This window comes from Lepisosteus platostomus, chromosome 4 (assembly GCF_059453375.1).
Source record: "Lepisosteus platostomus isolate fLepPlt1 chromosome 4, fLepPlt1.hap1, whole genome shotgun sequence".
NCBI lineage: Eukaryota > Metazoa > Chordata > Actinopteri > Semionotiformes > Lepisosteidae > Lepisosteus > Lepisosteus platostomus.
In genome coordinates, this window is record NC_142614.1 from 70,855,236 (window position 1) to 70,875,108 (window position 19,873).

A 19,873-nucleotide genomic window follows, 5' to 3' on the forward strand; every position below is an offset into this window, starting at 1 on the left:
ATTAAGACCAGAATAAAAAGAACAACAACAGTAATAAAACAAAATAAAAGCATGAATTAATAATTATATTAATAATAATGTTTCTGTAGCTGATGTGTTTAACTGAAAAAAATATATAATATGAATAAGGACAACAGCTCCTTAGCGTCATTTGTTGCCAGTTTAATAGTTTTTCACACTGCAGTGAAATATGATTAGGCCTATGATCGGCACTTTATTGACACAGTGCCTTTAAAAGTAATTGTCTCCAAGCCCAGTACAATACATCAAGAACGCAATACACACATAGTTGTAGAAAACTACAAAGCAAACAAAGCAGGTTCAGAAGATCTAACCACCACCACAGTCTTTCTGGAAAAAAAGTGTGTTCTGGAATGGTGTGCCAGAAGGTGAGGTTCGGGCACAGCAGAATGAGGCTCCATCTCCCATAGAGAGCAGACGAACAGAGGGAACGTGGTACACCAGAATCAGCCAAATGAAGGTCACATAGAGGGAGGGAACAGATTACATATCGGTTAGATACTGAGGAGGCATGTCATATAGGCCCTTGGACGGAAGCAGAAAGATACTTAAATCAACCCGAGACCTGACAGCAAACCAGCGTAGACTCAACCTAGCTGGGATTCCAAAAATACAGTATTGCACCTTGCAGGTAGAGACTTAATCTTAGAGACCCCTGCAAATAGGCTGCTGGAATAATACATCCTGGAAAAAACCTGTGTGAATGCATTTTGCAGCTACAGAGCCAAGCAGCACCGGCGGCCGCCAGTCAATACATCTTACATGAAGGTGCTGCGCTTCGGAAAAGATGCTAAACCAAAGTCCTGACTGCTTGGTCAATAAAGGTCCCATGGCACTGCTCAAATAGATGTGCCCCTAGCCCTGGTGTCATGGCTAAAAACCACTGTAAATTTATACAATCCAGCCTCTGTAAAGTTCTTTCTCACTTCTTCACCTGACCTGCAATTTAGTCATGCTGCAGGTGTAGACATAGTTGAAAAACTAACATCAAGATTTAGTAGAAGGAGTAACAGTATTTCAGAAGAATCGGTGAAGCCATTTCTAACACATAGCAGGAAGAATCGGTGATCTGCTGGCGCAGAGCAGCTCCTGTCTGTCACCCAGGGGTGGGGGCTGCACTTCAGTGGGGAATGGAGTGGTTCTCCTCCAATATGTCAAATTATTTGGGATCCTCTGGGATCAGGCTATAAAAATTCAATTATTATTAAGCCAACATGACGAGACAAAAGAAAACCTGGATGTTAAAAGTTAAAAGCTATGCAATTGCAAGAAAGTCTACATTTAAATTGGTAGCAAGTATATTGCTTCTTGTCAAAGACTCATTCAGTTTAAGGAGCAGAGACAGTGGAAAATCACATTGAATAACAGGTCCCCTTTGACATTATAATGAAGAAACAACATCAGCTCAAAGACTTTTAGAATGCAGGATCCAGGAACAAAGGAGACTGCCTGTCCTGTAACACAATAAGCCCATCATGGGATGACTTGACCCTTTGGAAATCTTCCCCCTCTCGCCCACGGGACGCCCGCTCGCCCCTAGACTCCAGTAGCGTGGCAGAGCAGGCAGCCACAGAGGACAGTGACCGCATTGTGGAGCACACGGCCCCTCATGGGAACTGTCCCCATCTGTCAGAATGGAGCCCTTCCAGCAGACACGACGCACAGTGTGGACTCCCATTGCTGCCAAGGGATCAGCACATCAGGAGAACCAGCGTGACTTGTAATAATATCTTCCTTCACAAACAGTCTTAGAAACGAAGGATTTAAACAGACGATGTAAAAAACAATGATTTTTCCTACTGTCGAAGGATAGGTTAAAGTGCTTGGGCACGGTGTAGAAAGAGCACCGCAGACGTTCTAGTGGGATTTTGTGCTCAAATCTGTCTTGTCTTTCCGTAGGACTGCAGCATGAAACAGAAATGAAATTTAAAACTAAGCATGAAATGTAAGGAAACCTTCTAATGATTCACGTTTAGAAAGCTTTCGGGAATCAATTAAAAACACAATAAAACTGCAAAAGTGAAAAATTGCTTCTGTTAACTTTGCCTTTTTTCCCTGTTACAGCTTCAGAATGCAATAATTTACACAGTGGTTTGTGCAGAAACCGAAAGCCTAAGGGCTGGAAAAGAAGAAAAGAATTTTCATATCTAAGCTTCCCAAGTCTTAAAAAAAGTAAAGACTGAAACCCCGAACACTGTAAAAGTAAGAAACGGCACATCATGCAAATTAAGCATGCTCATGAAAGTTTTATTCCTGTGCTGTAGCTGCTTGAGCCTTATTGTCCTACTTTACCACTTCAGCCTCAAGTTGGCCTAGAAGCCAGCTGCTCGTTCGTCCCAACACAACAGTCGCTGGGGTTTGTCCTCACAGAAACACAGGTGTACCAGGTATACACGGGTACAAGGGATGTGACTCGTGTCAGCTCCCCCCGAGCACCACAGCCTTCCCTGAGAGTGACCCATACGACGGAGGGGCAGCCCAGGCGCTTGCACAGCTCTGTGGCGAAGTGGCTCGGGCTCTGCGTCTGTCACCAGAAGGCTGTGGGTTCAAATGCCAAGTGAGGTGCTGCTGTTGTCCCTTTGAGCGTGGAGCTTCTCTCAGACTGCTCCAGTGAAATACCCAGCTGCACAAATAATCCGCTTTGGATAATATCATGAGGGGAATAAAGCACCAATAATACCTGCAGTAAGGAGCACAAGCATGACTGCTGAAAGGAATACAAAGAGATCCCATGTCCCAGAAGTCTCGACACCTCCCAGAATCAGGACATGACTTTCACCCTGCTTATAATCTCTCCCTCTGATACCTGGAATCCTTCTCTACACAGACAGAAGCTGCAGGGGTCAAACACAGGTCATCTGGAACAGGGATTCTCAAACACACCTGCTGGCTCTCATTGCAGCCCAGCTTAAGCACCTAACTGGAGCCTGAGTTGAATGTTTCAGAACTCTGCAGCTAGACTACTTGCATGTGCTCACACCAGACCCTGGCAGCATATCATTCCCACAGTTGAGTCTCTACCTTGGCTGCCTATAAGGTCACGTATTCAATACAAGATCTTGTTACTGACTTGCAAGGCTCTAAACAATCTGGCTCCATCACACATCTCTGAACTCCCCCATGTTTATACTCCACCCTGTAAGCTCCGTTCACTATCGGTGACCGTGCCTTCTCTGTCCCTGCTCTAGGGTTGTGGAATGACCTTCCTCAGACTTCAAGAGAGACACCTTCTTTAACTCTCTTCAAACCTAAATTTAAAACGTACCTTTTCACCAAGGTCTACGTCTGAGTGCCTACAGTCAATCTGTAAAAACCTGTATGCTCTTTTTTGTTTGTTTTGTTTTTTCTTCATTTATAGTACTTTTATTGGACTTTGTTTTTGTCTTGTTTCTTTATTCATGATGTACAGCACCCATAGATTTCAAGAAGCACTTTATAAATAAAACTTGTTGTTGATGTTGTTGTTGTTAATTAAAAGAGTTGCTTGATTAGAATAACTTTTTCTTCTACCCAGACGTTTGGGATTTCATTCTACTTCTGAAATGAGGTGGTTTAAAGGTGCCATCCAACAAGTTTAAGAGCTGAAAACAGTCAAACAGTCAATTAAAGTCTCGATTGTGTAACAGAGCCCTGCTGGAACAAAACCCACCAGGTATGTGAGCCTCCAAGGCCAGGACTGGGAGCTACTGATCTGTAATAACATCCTGCCTTCAACTCCTTATGATTCTCAACACCTGTGCATGTTAGAGGAATTAATGGCTGGATTTCAAAGGAAACTCATGGGTGCGTGCTAGTATAAAGCTTACAGATCAGCCCCTAAATGTCTATTCGCACTGCCAAGTGCAGTCCCAGATGAGTTTACAGACGATATTGCCTACCGGAATGCATCCTTTTCAAGTGCTGACAGCTGAGGATCCATACCAGCCACAGAGCTGCTACAGTACAAATCTGATTCTAGCGTCCCCCTGCACACAACTGCCTCACTAAAGCACAGGCTGAGGAACATAAATGAGCATACAAATGGTCTAATATTTTACAGAGACTTCGGTTACATATAACTCGCTTCTTCAACCCAACAAGCACAAAGTGAAAACGTTGCTTTGGAATCTGACTGGGATCTCTGAGCTTTGAAGGCCGAGTGCAGAAATGCAGTCCGAGACTCCAAACCGAGCAGCAGGGAGAGATTTGAATTAACCCTGAACAAGCAAAGACGTGCCACCTTGGTAGATTACAGGCACTCATCTAATAGACAATTTTTATTCATTTTTTTTTAACACACACTGAGAATTCTGAATTGGGGGAGAGAATACACTAAGGCTTTTGTATTCATTCCTCTTCACCAGCAGTCTGAGCTCTGTCTTTGTTTATTAAAAGCATGGTGCTCCTCGGAAATGCCATATCCCTCTGGAACACTGTGCATCTCCATGGGACCCTCGTCTGCTTAGTACTGCATACAAGTGTAACACACAGCTGCACCCAAGGCCATACAGGCAATGAAAGAAACCACTGAAGTCTTGATCTCCCCTCCCAGAGACCTGAGCTGAAAGTCAAAGGATGGCACATCCAGACACTGAGCAAGGAATAAGCTTAAAAGAACGTAATGAGCTTATAAGGGCTTGCTCTGGCTAACGAACAGTCATGGAATGATAATGCCGTGTGAAGCTGCTTAATTGAAAGGAAGGGATATCTCCACCACCACATCCCTGCCCCTCTGGCCTCTCTCTCAGCATAACAGGCAGGCCCGCGGCTCTCACTGTGAAACAGGACAGGAAGAAAGCGGTGTGGTGTCTGGGGAGGACAGAGGAACTGAAATCCGACAACAAAGAGATCAGACCAGAGCAGTGAGCCAAGGTAGAATGAGCTGAAGAAAAAAAGGTCGCACTGGCAAATTCCCCTAACGATCACAATCCTGAATGACGCCAGACGTTTGGTATCGAGTTCACCACTCCTCACACTCACACGCCCTCCCCACAACCACACCTGCTTTGCATGGGACAACACACACAGCACATTCCTTGAGAAGTCATGCAAATACACAAAAGCACAATCGTCTTTTCCAAAAGAGCATAATTAATTTCCCCGTTGCAAAAACACCCTAGCAGGCTCCGTGCTGAAAAGCAGGAACAAAGAAACTAAACCTGCAGTTTTGGCTGCAGAGCCTCTTTAGGTGTGATGGCAGAGGTGGAAGAAGGCTCCACAGCCAAAACTGCAGGTTTAGTTTCTTTGTTCCTGCTTTTCAGCATGGGCCTGACCTCCTCTCAGTCCTCCACAGCCCGCACGCTGCCACAGTTAATTTGAACCTTTAATAACTAAACTGAAAGCATGTGCAGCAGCCCGGTGTATATTATTCAGTAACCCCGCAGAGAAACAAAATAAGAGCCAACAAAGACAAAACACAAAATCTCAGTTTCCTAACACATCTACAGATATTTAATAACTCAGCCTCAGACTCACTTGTCATTCATGTCACTGTGAGCACTGACAGATCCACAATCTGCTAAAAAACCATGTGCCTGCCAAGTGCTTCATTCACAAGGCGGCACTCCAACTGTGACAGAACACAACAGTGCTTCTGCTCCAGTCAGCCACACTGTGACAAACACAAGCACGCGCGGTATCACAGCCTTCCCACAGCCAGGAAGAAACAAACAGGCAAACTCTTCAGAGGCAGCAGACTGCAGCTCTCAGCACCAGGACGCCCAGGAGAGAGGCATCCATAAACACGGATGAACTGAGCCCGAGTTTATCACGGTAGCCCACTGGGCGCAGTGCACTCTTAACCCTTGAACACAGTAAACACCCCGCAACAGAGCAACTGCTCTTGCACAAGCATGCAGGAGAGTGGCGACAAACAAGACAAGAGGAGGCCACTCAACTCCTTTAGCTCGGACGCTGCTAGCTGCATGATCCCAAGATCTCATTCAGCTTTTTCTTAAAAGAAGATGGGGTATTCTCTTCAACAGCAGCTTGTTCCAGACTTCCACCAGCCTCTGTGTTGGAAAGGACTTAAAAGTGCAGACAGATGGATCTTTCTCGGTGTCTGGACATAAGCCTGCTCGTTCCCACTCTTTTTCTCCCCCCGATGTCCGAATCCCTACTCCCCACCTCGACACAGGTCGCCGCCTCCCTGCCTGCAGCTCCCACTGCAAGACCAGGATTTCTCGCCGGCTCCCCTCCTCCCCCTGTCCTCCCCTGGCTCCGCCGTTATGTAACTGACTCGGCAGCAGCGCAGCCCAGCACTCCTCACAAGCACCCCCCGCCCAGCGGCCGGGTGTGGCAGCGGCAGTCCCGACAGCCCCCCCCCCAGCTCGGCTGCACATCTGGACCACAGAGCCCCCACACAGCAGCGCACCCGCGCGCTAAAGCCAAGCTGCACAGGCGCGCGCGTGTGTGTGTGTGTGCGTGCGTGGTGGAGGTCTGGAAACGCAGGCAGGCCGAAGCTCGTTATGTAACGTTCTCTAGGCTGGCAGAAATCAAGCCTGATGGAACAGTGCTCAAAAAGAAAGAACTGCAGAGTGTCTTCCCCTTGTGCTGTCTTGCTTCCTTCCACTTGAAGAAAGTCTGGTCTCAAAATAATTTACAACAGGGCTCCCCTTAGATACTGGTAACAGGCCGGCTGTCGTTAATTACAGAGATCGGAGTAATCCCTCTAATCAGCTCTTTACAGGATCATTTAACCTTTACAGTTGTATGCAAAAGTTTGGGCACCCCTGGTCAAACTGCATTTTTCACTCAATCTGTAAGTGAAAAGACGTTAATGCAACCTTTGCAGGGTATAAATTTAAACATGACTTCTTTCTGCACATTTTAACACACAAGTACTATTTTTGTGCTGAATTCAACAGATTGGAAAAAATAAAACAGTGAATGCTGCATGTGATAATGGTAACACTAATAAATAATCGTGCAGGAATAAGTCATGTTTAAATTTATACCCTGCAAAGGTTGCATTAATGTCTTTTCACTTACAGATTCACTGAAACATGCAATTTGACCAGGGGTGCCCAAACGTTTGCATACAACTGTATATGCTTCTCTAGACACTTCAACCAACCAAACGCCCTCACAATGACAGCTGCTGTGTTACAATACTGCAGAGTGTAATTTGTTTCACTAATTAGGTACTTATTTGCAATCTAGTTGGAAAAATTAGCAAGACTTCAGAAGAGTCAGCGAAGCCACTTCTAACTTGTAGTGGGGCTGCTGGCGCAGTATCTGGGTGCTGAACTCCAGCGAGAGATGAAGTGTTTCTCCTCCAATATGCATCTCACGTTGGGGTCCTCTGGGATGAAAAGCACCACATAAATTCTATTTAAAAATTACATTAAAAAAAACCAGCATCAGGTGGTGGGTCTGCCTGTTAGTTAACCCTGAAATGGGTCAAACAGCAACACGACGAGAGCAGAGCACAGCTCCCCCGCGCGAGACCGCGGGGTCTGATGGACTGGCCGTCCACCCAAGGCAACCTGGAGCACAAGCGCAAAAGAAACAGAGGGTCATGCAGCACCTTCAGACTTTTTGGTAGTTAGGGGCTAATTGATTTGAGATACTCATCAAGCCATTCCTCGCCAGAAGCCAGGGTACCACCTTCGGCAGCATGGCCATCTGAGAAAGAACACTCCTTCTGTTCTCACAGCTAAAGGCACATCCCTGTGGTTTCTACATGCTCTCTGCTCCAGGTTCATGTTTTGCTGTGGCCTCTGATTGCCCACGGAGTTGACTGTGTAATGTGCTCACATTCTCCTTATTAATATGTATCCTAACATTGTTTTCCTTTTTTTTTTTGCTTCCTCACAGTGCCTCGCACATGAAAATTAATAAGCACCTCAGTCATTTTGGCAAACAGCTTCTTGAAGCTCAGTGTTTCCCATTTTATAGTTATTGTTTAAGTTCCGGCTACCTGCTTGCAACACGTGAAATGCCCTCTGCCGGGTGTTTAGCCAGTCCAGAGTTTGGTTTAAGTCTCTCTCAATTTATTTTGTGGATTCTACAGAGATTGCCAACCCTCCTATTTAAGGGACGATCTGCAAACGTGGATGGTTTGCAAATTACTCTGGACTCAAGATCACCGTGCAAGTCCGAGCAGACAGAAGGGCTGCTGGGGGGGGATCAGAGCACAGGACTGACTCATCCTTCAGCCCCTCTCCAGACAGAGGAAACCCACAAGCCCTCTCTGAGACAGGGAGACGCCAACTGCAACGAGCCCTGCGCACAGCTACTACAAACACTCCGCCGAAAGTGACTTGCTCATCCCATCCCTTCCAACTGCTTGCTCAAAACCCTGCAATCATAAACTGATTTCATAGTTTTGAAGTTCCTTTGGAGCAAGAAACTTGCTGCTATTTCTGTCTCCTTTAGTGCAATTTAACACAGGAGAGATACAAGCTGAACTGGACCGTAGCTAACATACAGTATCGTGAAAATAAGAAAGACGACAAGCAGGAGGGGTCATCTATCTAGTCTGTTAGTGTGTAGCTAACAGGCCCAGGGATCTCATTAAGGGAAAGAGGCCGGAGTATCGGCTGCAACACTGCGGCAGGGTGGGCTGTTCAAGAATCCCACCAGCATTTTGGGAAAGAAGAGCCTCCTGCTCTCTGTTTTAAATGCTCTTCCACACCGTTTCCAATCGCGCCCTCTGGTTCGTGTTCCACTATTGTGGTTCTTATCATCGTTTCCATTACCTTACATCTAATAGAAGTCAGACTTATAGCCTAGGTTTACTTGGTTCAGTTTTCTCACCCTTTTTCTTAGGCTAGGTACTGCTTTAGCAATTCTCCAGTCCCTGGGTACAACTCCTGGCTTAAGGGACTGTTGGAAAGATTTGCGTCAATTGGCTCCTGAACAACATCTTTCATTTCCTTCAGTAGAACTGGCAAGATACAATTCATTATGTTACTCATTCACAGCAGTCACCCGGGTGGGTGCTGAAGACAGGCCGGACAGTTTAATATGAGCAGGAGAGGGCTTACTTTGGTGAAGCGAACACTTCGGCAGGAAAACTCTGGTCCTCAGGCTGCAGGCCAGCCCACAGGGCAATCCGTTAAAGGATAAGGGAGCAATAATCCTTAAGGATTGGCTCAATCCCATCTCACACATTCCCTGGGTGCACACAAGCGCCTTCTGGCCAGTGATAAAAGGTGTCTGTGATCTGAGCTCCTGCAACAACAACAGATGCATGCCAATACATACAGCTTGGACTTGCTTAACACCTCATCATAAAGCCCCCCTGCTCACCCTGTCCTCTCCCCAGGGGGCCCTACAGTGCTCCAAGCATTTAGGGTTTGAAGGTCACCACTAAGCCACCAGTTCCAAAAGACTTGGAACATTTTCACTGTAATCTACTAAGCAGGTGATTAAGCAGTTAAATTAAGGAGTTTAGAGATCATTAAGCCATTGCTCACCCCACAATGTCCAGAGTTATCTTGATCAGGTTGCTTTATTAACTCCCCTACAACTGGCAGGCATGGCCAGTCTTTAGGAAGGGGTGATTAATAAGATGAAGTCGACTGGGGCTCTTCAAGTCCAGGAGTGGAGACCCCTTAACAGCAACACACGAGCACTTACAAACGAGGGGAAGGCCAATTCCAGCCAGCTGCAGTGTACACAAACATTGTATTGCGAATGAAGTATAAACAGATATGACTGATTCTTGCGCACGAGATGTCTGCACAGTTTCAACTACAAGCCAGATGTTAACTTGTTGATGGCGCTGGACGTAAACTGAGGATGTTCTCCGTTTCGAAAATCTTTCAATTTTTTCTACCGTATTTGAGGGAACTTGACTGGACTGCACCGACGCCTTTAAATCAGAACGCAAGAAAAGGTTATGCAAGAGACAAGCCCACTCGACTCACTCGGTGGTCGATAGCCAGCGGACCCCCAGGTCTCAGGAGGCACTCTTGTGAAACAAGCATGGCTGGGCAGTTTGTTCCACAGCCCCACGAGACACCAGCAACACCAAAATCCAATTACGAACGCACAGCACCAACGCCGACGCTGCTACGTGCAGATCAAATGATTCATTTTCATTATTGTGGTTTTCTCCTCAGAACAGCAAAGGCCTCCGACCTGAAGCAGGCGTTCAGACATGTCCTCAGTAATGCTGGCTGTGCCTGTTCCTGGCTTCGAGCCTTGGCTAAATGCTGTAAACGCTCTGAGCACAGCAAAGGAGTAGGTATTGAAAAGGGAGACTGGGGCGCAGGGCTAAGGGGCAGGACTTCGGTGTGCCTAATTGGGTATGTGGTTTTTATTGCTTTCTTAGTTATTAATACTAGCTTTTCACACACTCCCTTCTACTGCAATAAAAAATTAACAATTAAAACAATCAGCTGCATTTTCGTCCGATAGCTACTGTGGTTCTGTGCAGTACGGTACGTACAGTCTACACAAGCTTTGGGTGTTTTTCTCCTGTTTCAGTAACGAACGGCATCAAGGGGCTTTCTGAAATTGAGAGATCCAGGACCGCACACCTTTCTCAAGCCAATGAATGCAGCAGATCGAATGCTACACTACAAAAAAAGGGAGGGACCTCATCGTACTGTCGCCTACTTCAGAGTTTCACAAAGAATATAACATGTTAAACCTGCCAATTTGCTTATTCACACCTTTTCTCCCTGATAAAAACCAGTTCACCCTCACAGGAGCACACACAAAGAGCTGACTCACTCACTCAGGTAAAGAGCTGGACTTGCTTCTTGCATCAACAGGCTACTAGGGACCAAATAGGCCAGGTGAACAGAACAGCATCTTTGCACTTCTGACCTTTTAGGTTCCTCAGCCACCCATCTGCTAAACCCTGTTTTCTTTTATACTATTCTTATTTATACAGTGCCCCGTCATTTCGAGGTGCTCTGGAATAAAACAAGACAATGGCACAATAATATGCACAGTGACACTGAAGTGAGTACAGCAAAGCAAACAGAAACACGCCAATGTACAGTATAACAAGGGGATCTTCAGCCAGGATTTGACAGCGCTGACTGACCTGCGAGATATTTCCACTGCCATGGTGCAACAGAACTGAAAGCATGTTCCCCAGGGTTGGGAAACGAGAGGACAGAGTCTAAAGAGCACGGGCAGTGTGTAGGTGTGTAGGACGCTGACAGTCAACTGATGCTGTCAGGAGACAGGCAGCGGGATTCTGAATTTTACAGTGAAATCCACAGGGAGCCAGCACGGGGAGGTGAACACAGGGGGAACACGTTCTCTAATTTAAGTTTTCTTGAAACAGCAGACAGTCCAGAAAACATCTGGCAGCAGCTGCAATATAGACTCTGCTTCTTGGTTATGTAAACCTGATCTTTGTGCTACATGCCAGCAGTAAGTGTCCAAGTGTCGAGTCTCATTAGTAAGAGATAACTGTGGTTGGTTATCTGAGGGGTACAACGTGGATGTACCATGCTTTCTAACAGATTTCTCAGCTTTGTAGCTTTATTAGTTTATCTCCACCCTTATCAGTTCTTTCCTGGTCTCTTGTGCAACACCAGTCCATGTCACCAGCACGTACACTGTGGTGGTATTCACCCATGTCCCTGGCATAAAGCTTCAGCTGTTTTATGACAGTAAATCACTAAAACAGTCATGCCTTGCCCGTTTTACTGATGTACTGCTTATGTAACTATGGATGTTTGCCCATTATGCCTTCTGGCATGTAGGGGCAGCAACATCCTGTTGCTGTTTCTGTAACATGAGTTTTGTTTTGTTTTTTACAGGACAGGGTTGTTAGCCTTGTGCCCAACCTCCAACACGAACCCACTACCCCGGGAATGAATGCTGAACAGTATTCCCTCTGCCTGGGTCTGGGGAGGTTCAGGTTTGAGCTGATTCAAACTGTGCCAAGAGAAGGTAAACGATCTTTTTTTTTTTAAACGAAGAAAAAAATGAACTTGATAATATCCAAAGAGCTACGCCCCTGCGCTGTATTGAGCGCTAATACGTGTCTAAACAGACAAGGATGTAGCAGTCCCAGGAGGGCGCAGAGACGTGGCGAATTCCCTGCTGAACCTTCGCCGTCTCATAACTTCACACTTCACTCCACGGACGCAGAAGACTTTTTCCTGCCCCTGCCCAACCACAACAACAAATGCACCTTTAGAGTTCAAACTTCCTTTTTTTACCAGCTCTACAGAAAGCAAACGCACGCCCCAATATTTCTGACGTTGGGGGGGGGGGTCTCTCCACTTCATGCACACAACGCCCACCGCAACGGAACGACCACCCGAGCTCCTGCCTTTCAGCCAGGACGGACACGCGAGCTGCACGCACACGCAATGGGTGTTGCACCGGGCTGCGGTCTTGAACTTCTCCCTCCCTACGACATCTTCATGCTCTGGCCAAGGTGCGACGGGGAGGCGAGCGGTCTGGCTGACAGGACGCGCTCCCGGACACGTGACGCCCCCTCTCCTCCTCCTCCTCACTCCCCCGAGCCCCGGGATCCCCTCCTACCTTCCGCTCGCTCCTGCACCGACCCGCATGCCGCTTGGAGGGGGGGGGGTCGCAAAACTTGTTCCCCTCAACCGCTGCCCAGCCGCCCGGCGCTCCGCCTCAACGGCAGCATCTCCTGCAGCAGCAGCAGCGCCAGCCCGACAGCCGTGGCCAAGCAGCCCCGACAGTCGACTTCCCGGGATCGCAGCTGCACTCTTCCGCTTGTCTTGTGCGCTTTCAGTCGCTATGTGCAGCACGGGTAGTGGGGAGGGGGGGTCTCTACTCCTTGCTCGGTGCTCGCCGTTCTCTCCCCTCGCTCGCTTCAGCCCCCGGCCGCTACGCTTGTTGTCCCAGCTGATTCCCCAGCACCACAAAAACACAACCCCCCCCCCTCCTCCCCGTTGCTTGGATACGTCATCGCCCAGCACCAGCCAATCCGCGGGGAGCCACGGCCCGGGCAGCCAATCGCTGGCCGCCGCTCTCTTCTTAGCCCGGCCCCCTAAATAGCTCATTCCTCCCATTTAACCCCCAGGATTCCATACGTTAGACGCCCGCGCGTGTGCGGTCGGTTGCGACGCGACTGGAAAGGCAATTTTGTTCCCCGGGGGGCCTGACTACTGTCTATTAAGCGCAGACCACCAGTCAACTGGCAATTAAGAGACATTATACCACAGACGTAACATACTGCAGAATTCAGAACTACCTTCAATTGATATTAGGCGAGAAGGAGCCACATTCTACGTTTCTTCACCGTTGAAACACACGACGTGCATCACTTACAATGCACCGCGTCTGTACAGCGGAAAGCTGACCCCTTTCCTTTCCCCTCAGTCGTTTCCTCCTTTTAATAAAGTTTTTTTTTTAATAACTTCAACATGTCCTTTAAAGTCGCCGCTGATTTCTGGAGTGACTTTCTTTCTGTTGCCGGGTGGGCGATGTACTTGTCCGTCATAACAGCGCCTGTCGCCTTAGGAAGCTCATCTTTCATATTGCTTATCCTCATCAGCCGGCAGTCGTGTGCCTTCTCCTGCCGGCTGTGTCAGTTACAGATCGGTTCTCTGCTCTTTCAAATTATATTCTGTACACAGTACCACACCTTGAGAAGCGAGTGGCGCCCATTATTTCACTCGGTGCTTATGCAAAAACACAAATCGCCCGCCTAAACATTAGCCATTGTGTTTTAGGCGAAAACGTCTTCCTGACATACCTGGATTTTGTAAAAGAAAAACCTAACTTGCAGCTATGGGGATTTCTAGAGAGGAAGAATTGATTTGAATGACGGCTGACCAGGAGTCATTAATGAGATCTGGCTGGTTAAATTATTAGTACCTCATTTGGGCTGTGCGTGTGTTGTCGTTCACCTTGAAGACGGCAATCCGATTGTGATTTGAAGTAGATATTAATTCTAAGCATCGTTTCTCCTCTCCCAAACTAAGTTGCTTTGGTAAAAGCTATAGCTGCCCCAATAGTAGTAAACACTAGCCAGTCTTTGAGTTTGGTTCATGCTCATAACATACATATAGTACTGTGACTCCTGGTTGATCAGTATATTGTATGACTGCAGCACAGTGCTGTAAAACAATAAAATATAAACATTTAAAAGGCTCGAGAGCTATGACTAGGGGACTCAGTTCAAACAGAGTGAATACATGCCAATAAACACCATTTGTAAATTGAATTCGCTCATACTCATGGTTGATGACAAACACATGGAGAAAAACAGGGTTAATCCTCAAAGCCAGCATTACATGACAAACAGCAAACAGCTTTAAGGTAAATGACATTCTTGTCAGTACAACTGCAGAGAATGGAAAGAGGGTAATGTCACACCCCACAGCACATGCTAAAAATAACACACAAACCAAGCAATAAAACACCCAATCGCGTGAGTAAACTAGATTCCTAACACTGGTCAAAGTACCGCAGGAGCCAAAATCGGCCACTCTGAACATCCCAGCAGGACACACCTGGACTGGTCAGTCCCCTCTTTGGTGACCTCTAAGGTGGAAGGAGTTTCAGGTGTGTCACAAAATCTCCTGCCTGGAGAACGTGTTTTAAGTGTCTTACCTTGATAGGGATAAACCACTGCTTTAAAGTGTCGTCAGAGCAATCTGTACGCAAGCAATTATCATGTTCATATTAAGCATCACGTTGAATGCAGTCCTGTACACCAGAGCCACGGATCCACCTGTAAGGCATTGCTCTCACTGGAAAAGCACCACCAACTGCTGAGCAAGAGACAGAGATGGTGGAGTTTGGATGAACTCCAGAACGGAATAGATTTAAATTATTTCTATCACTTCTAACTCTAAACTGGGTGCTCTGAGTTCCCGGGTTCTGTACTTTTTTTATTTTTCCCTGCCGGCTACGTGTTGCAGCAGCACTTACAAACAGTCTTGGAGAAGAGTCCAGGTGTTGCACAAAGCCGAACGTGTCACTGGCGTGTCAAGATGTGTTCTTAAACGTGCTTCTTACTCTCGGATCTTCAGTGTGGCTCTCTGCCATGGCCCGGGGGTTCGGCACTGCCTGCAGGACACTGACCTCACTGCGCTGTGCTGCCCTGCTCCCTACAGACTGAGTACAGGACACTGACCTCACTGCGCTGTGCTGCCCTGCTCCCTACAGACTGAGTACAGGACACTGACCTCACTGCGCTGTGCTGCCCTGCTCCCTACAGACTGAGTACAGGACACTGACCTCACTGCGCTGTGCTGCCCTGCTCCCTACAGACTGAACACAGGACACTGACCTCACTGCACTGTGCTGCCCTTCTCCCTACAGACTGAGTACAGGACACTGACCTCACTGCGCTGTGCTGCCCTGCTCCCTACAGACTGAGTACAGGACACTGACCTCACTGCGCTGTGCTGCCCTGCTCCCTACAGACTGAACACAGGACACTGACCTCACTGCGCTGTGCTGCCCTGTTCTGTTTGAAAATGAGCCTATATAAGACAAATAATAATCATGGTGATAAGGAAAAGTTTAACGAGCACTAATACTATGGAAGGATTGCATTCCACTGCTCATCTGAAATCTCTTTAGCCTCGATTCCTCGTGCCAAATTTAAAAATGCAATAGTTTAGTCACTGCCTCTAGTGAATATGCAGAGTATCACTGCCCCCCTTTCTTCCCTAGTTGCCTAGTTAGCTGAGAAAGACTGCTGATTCTCTCTGTTTAGTCTGCTTATTTGCTTTCTCTTGGTTACCACCTTGTTCTGTTTACAAAGGCATTATGGGTGTCATATAGTACATCTGCAATGTAGTGAAACCTTCACGCATCACACTGTGCTATGAAGCTATTTCTAAACTACTGCAGCCTTAAAAAAGAAAATAATAAGCTTCTTTGGAAATTTTGCAGACTGGACGACTATTAAAGACGTAGGCAGGCAGCCAGTTATTCCTCCGAGAGTGAAACAGCATTACTTCACAGCTTGGAGGAAAACCGGCTTGTTTTTCCCACAATTCATCAATGCGGTGCCACCACTCTTCCCTCCCGCTATGCCCCCTTGGCCGGGACAGGAATGCCAATGCCGTGTCGGGTCCTGAGAACCCCACGACCCCTGACCCCTGGCTCTGCTGCATTGCAGCCAGGCTGAATGGCGCTTTCTGGGGGCTCCGGGGCGGCTCTGGAGGGGTTCCAGGGGTGAGCTCAGAGAGACTGGCAGCATTCAGCACTGTGGCTGAAACAGCAGCCTGGGCCATCTGGAGGAAGGGGCTGGGGGAGAACACGTCTGGCACAACTTGCCTCTTTTCCTTTCATTTTGCGCGGTGCTGGGCTCCCTCAAGAGTCTGTCCTTCACTTTAGCGCCCAGCAGAGCTGCCTGACACTCAGCTCAGACTCACGCTACCCCTGTGATGCAAACTCAGACTGAACACACTCCCAGAGGCCCTCAGCTCTTCGGCTCTCACTGCGGGCAATGAGAGCGCAGCGTACTGAAACCAGGCAGAACACCCTGTCACGAGGTACTGGATATTTCATTAAACAAAAGCTGCGCTTATTTCACAGCAAAATCAAATCTTTTTGTTTCTCTACAAGTAAGAGAAATTCCATGTGTTTGTTTTTTTTTCAGGATTTTGTCCTGGGTTTTTCTGCCTCACCACACAACAACACTTGGGCAGAAAGGCCGGCCGCCTCATGCCCAAGGACTGAACGAGCCGCTGGTCAGCACAGCAAACAGAACAGACAGAAAGAGAGAAGCAACCCAAGGAAAGGTTTATTTCGCGTGCTAAAAAATAATTAATAATAATAGTATAGTGCTTTTCTGGAAACTCCACTCAAAATGTCACTCCTCAGTGCAGAGGAGAACTGAGTGATGAAGTCAATTCAGACATGGGGATTATTAGGAGGCCATGATTGGTGAAGGCCAAGGAAAAAATTGTCTAAGACACCAGAATAACACCCCTACACTTTTCAAGAAACACCCTGGGATTATTAATGACCACGGAGAGTGAGGACCTCGGTTTTAAATCTCATCCAAAGAATGGCGCCTTTTTACACTATAGTGTTCCTCACTATACTGGGGCATTAGGGCCCACACAGACCGCAGGGTGAGCGCCCCCTACTGGCACCACTAACACCTCTTCCAACAGCAACCTCAGTTTTTCCCAGGAGGTCTCCCCTCCAGGTACTAACCTGGCTTACACCTGCGTGCAATTATCCATTTATTCACGGGTATAGTATTTACCTTTCAAAGCCTAGACAAACAGGAAGACAGGATTTAGTTTAAAACTCTTATTTGAAAACTATCACCAACACTGCTTCCACCGATACTGCCAATTTAGGGTATTGGAAAACAGAATTAACCGCTCAAGAGTGTATAAGAGTGCCACCTACTGGTCAGTCTGTGCCAGTTCACATGCTGTGTGCCTGCTGCCTTCCAAGTTCAACAACGTCACACAACCATGGGTCAATTTCATCAGCATGACCCCTTCACGCCAGTCCCGTACATTTTATAGGTCTGTTAAAAACATCTGTGAGATTTCAGACATCGATCATTTGGAAATATTGAAGAACTCCGTACATTCATTCAGTGAGAAGGGATATCCATGGTTGCTCAATGCCCAGCTTTGTCTCCAGCAGCCTCTCCTCTGAATTACAATATGTCAGGCGCGCTCTAATTTGTCATAGAAGAAATATCTGTTCAAGAGAGCAGCGTTTGTTTCACACCTGGTGTTATGATTACCACTGTGTCCAACGAAGCAGCCTTTGTTGATATTATTATCATCCTTATTTATTTGACAACACTGAAACCTAAGAGCTGATCAAAACACGTTGCACACCGTATGAAGGAGGAGACGCACTGTAAATCGGACATTGTCCCAAAACAAAATACATGGTGGCACGGTACAACAGGGCACACCTGTCTGCTCCCGAACAGCAGCCCCAACATAGAAAGACTGGTTCTACACTGGTCAAGACACTGGTCCTGCAGCACAGGTCAAGACACTGGTCAAGACACTGGTCCTGCAGCACTGGTCAAGACACTGGTCAAGAAACTGGTCCTGCAGAACTGGTCAAGACACTGGTCCAGCAGCACTGGTCAAGACACTGGTCAAGAAACTGGTCCTGCAGAACTGGTCAAGACACTGGTCCTGCAGCACTGGTCAAGACACTGGTCCTGCAGCACAGGTCAAGACACTGGTCAAGACACTGGTCCTGCAGCACTGATCAAGACACTGGTCCTGTTGTACTGGTGAAGGCACTAGTCCTGCAACTCTGGTCCTGCAGCAGCAGGGTCTCTGTGATTACCCTGGTGTGTCTCCTGCTGTCCACAAAGAGTGCTCAGGCATGCAGTCTGGAGTTTGCAGCAGCATCAGCGATCAAAAAGCACAGGGAGGTCAGCCTGAAAATAGGCTTATAGCTGTTAAATTGAGCAGAGGAGCCGGCGCAAAGCCCAGCAGGGGGATCTCTGGCCTGGACTCACAGCGCAGTCCCTGCCCTGAGGGTGAGCAGGCAAGACAAAGAAGACAGTCCAGCACTCACAGGCGCATGTTCCAGGGGCTATGTGCTGTGGTGTTGCTCCAGTAAAAACACTGTCTCCATTATGGGGACCAGAACCTCTTCATCCCTGAGAGAAGTTGTTTATGGTGGAGTGAATCTCAAGTGGTGGAGTGCATGTGTTTTCATTACTCTTTGCTGTACAAGTCAGACAGCCGTAGGTGTGAAAGCCTTTTGCTCCCCCTCTAGAGTACAATTCTAAAAACAGACAGATAATCTCCCTGAACCACAGACCTGTGGTCTCAAGTGAAGATTGCCTTTCAAAGGGGCTTTTACAGCATTCCCATTTCCAAAGAGCATGTTCCGTCACGCCTGCTTAATTGGAAAGTCATGGATCACCACATGTTTTTCACACTGCGCCTCATTTTATTCCCAGACTCCAATGTTTTTTTTTCTCTCCTGTCCTTAACACAGCCCACCTGGCATTGTGAAACCTGGCTGGATGTTCGTATTGCTCACAGAGCAGGAGGGTTTGTGGGAAACTGCTAACCTGACATTACAGCACCGCACGTCAGACACGCGCTCTCGGGGTCTGTTTGCACACGCTCAGCAGCAGCCAGGGATCACAGCCTCTGAGCAGGCTGGCTCACAGCTGCCTTAATAAAGCAATGTGTGCACGCTGGGATTTCCACCAGAAACCTGTTTCTGTGCTGGGTGTGCACATGCAGAATGCCCAGGCCAGCTGAAGGACTCCTGAGAAGTGCAACAAATGAGAGACTGAAGTCTTTTAATCTGACTATCTTCCTACTCTCCACCTCGCGACCTTTGCTCCTCTGCCTCTGGCCTCCTGCCTCTCCCCCAAGCCTGTCTACACTCTTTGAGTGAGCAGCTCTTCTGCTGCGCCCCCAAAGCTCTGGAGCTCTGTCCTCAAGGATATCAGAGTCACCTTCCCAGAGCGCCTTCAAATCCACACTCAAAACCTCCTTCTTCAGAAAAGCTTTGACTGCATCGGTTCAGTGTCTGCCTCTGCGTTCGAAACCCTTGTTCTTAATTGTTCTAGATGTGTCACCTCCTCTGCTTGTATATCTTTCTTTTTTCTCTCTTACTGTGAACAGCTTTAAGAAGCCTCTTTTAAATGTGCTATACAAAATAAAGTTTATTATAATAATAATAATAATTGCTTACACTTATATAGCGCTTTTTTCTGGACACTCCACTCAAAGCGCTTTACAGGTAATGGGGATCCCCTCCACCACCACCAGTGTGCAGCCCCACCTGGATGATGCGACGGCAGCCATAGTGCGCCAGAACGCTCCCCACACATCAGCGATCAGTGGGGAGGAGAGCAGAGTAATTAAGCCAATTTATAGAGGGGGATTGTTAGGAGGCCATGATTGATAAAGGCCGATGGGAAATTTGGCCAGGACGCCGGGGTTATTATTATTATTATTATTATTATTATTATTATTATTATTATTATTATTTAGAC

General features: G+C 47.4%; 1 protein-coding gene across 9 annotated transcripts in view; it reads right to left on the minus strand.

The window, feature by feature from the left end:
* Positions 1-19,873, minus strand: part of rhobtb4 (Rho related BTB domain containing 4) — a 78,652-nt gene that overhangs the window by 35,910 nt on the left and 22,869 nt on the right. The window contains exon 1 of one of the 9 annotated variants that reach the window (XM_088630567.1): positions 6,127-6,197. The exons of 4 other annotated variants lie outside the window; for them this stretch is intronic. Coding sequence is in view for 1 of the 5 variants with exons in the window: in XM_088630568.1 (XP_088486694.1) it covers positions 12,466-12,494 (29 nt within the window). In the remaining 4 variants the exon portion in view is untranslated. Of the gene's footprint in view, positions 1-6,126; positions 6,210-8,990; positions 9,176-12,465; positions 12,836-19,873 lie in introns of those variants that run through there. 4 more of the 9 variants (XM_088630568.1, XM_088630572.1, XM_088630566.1 and 1 more) reach the window with 4 other exon arrangements.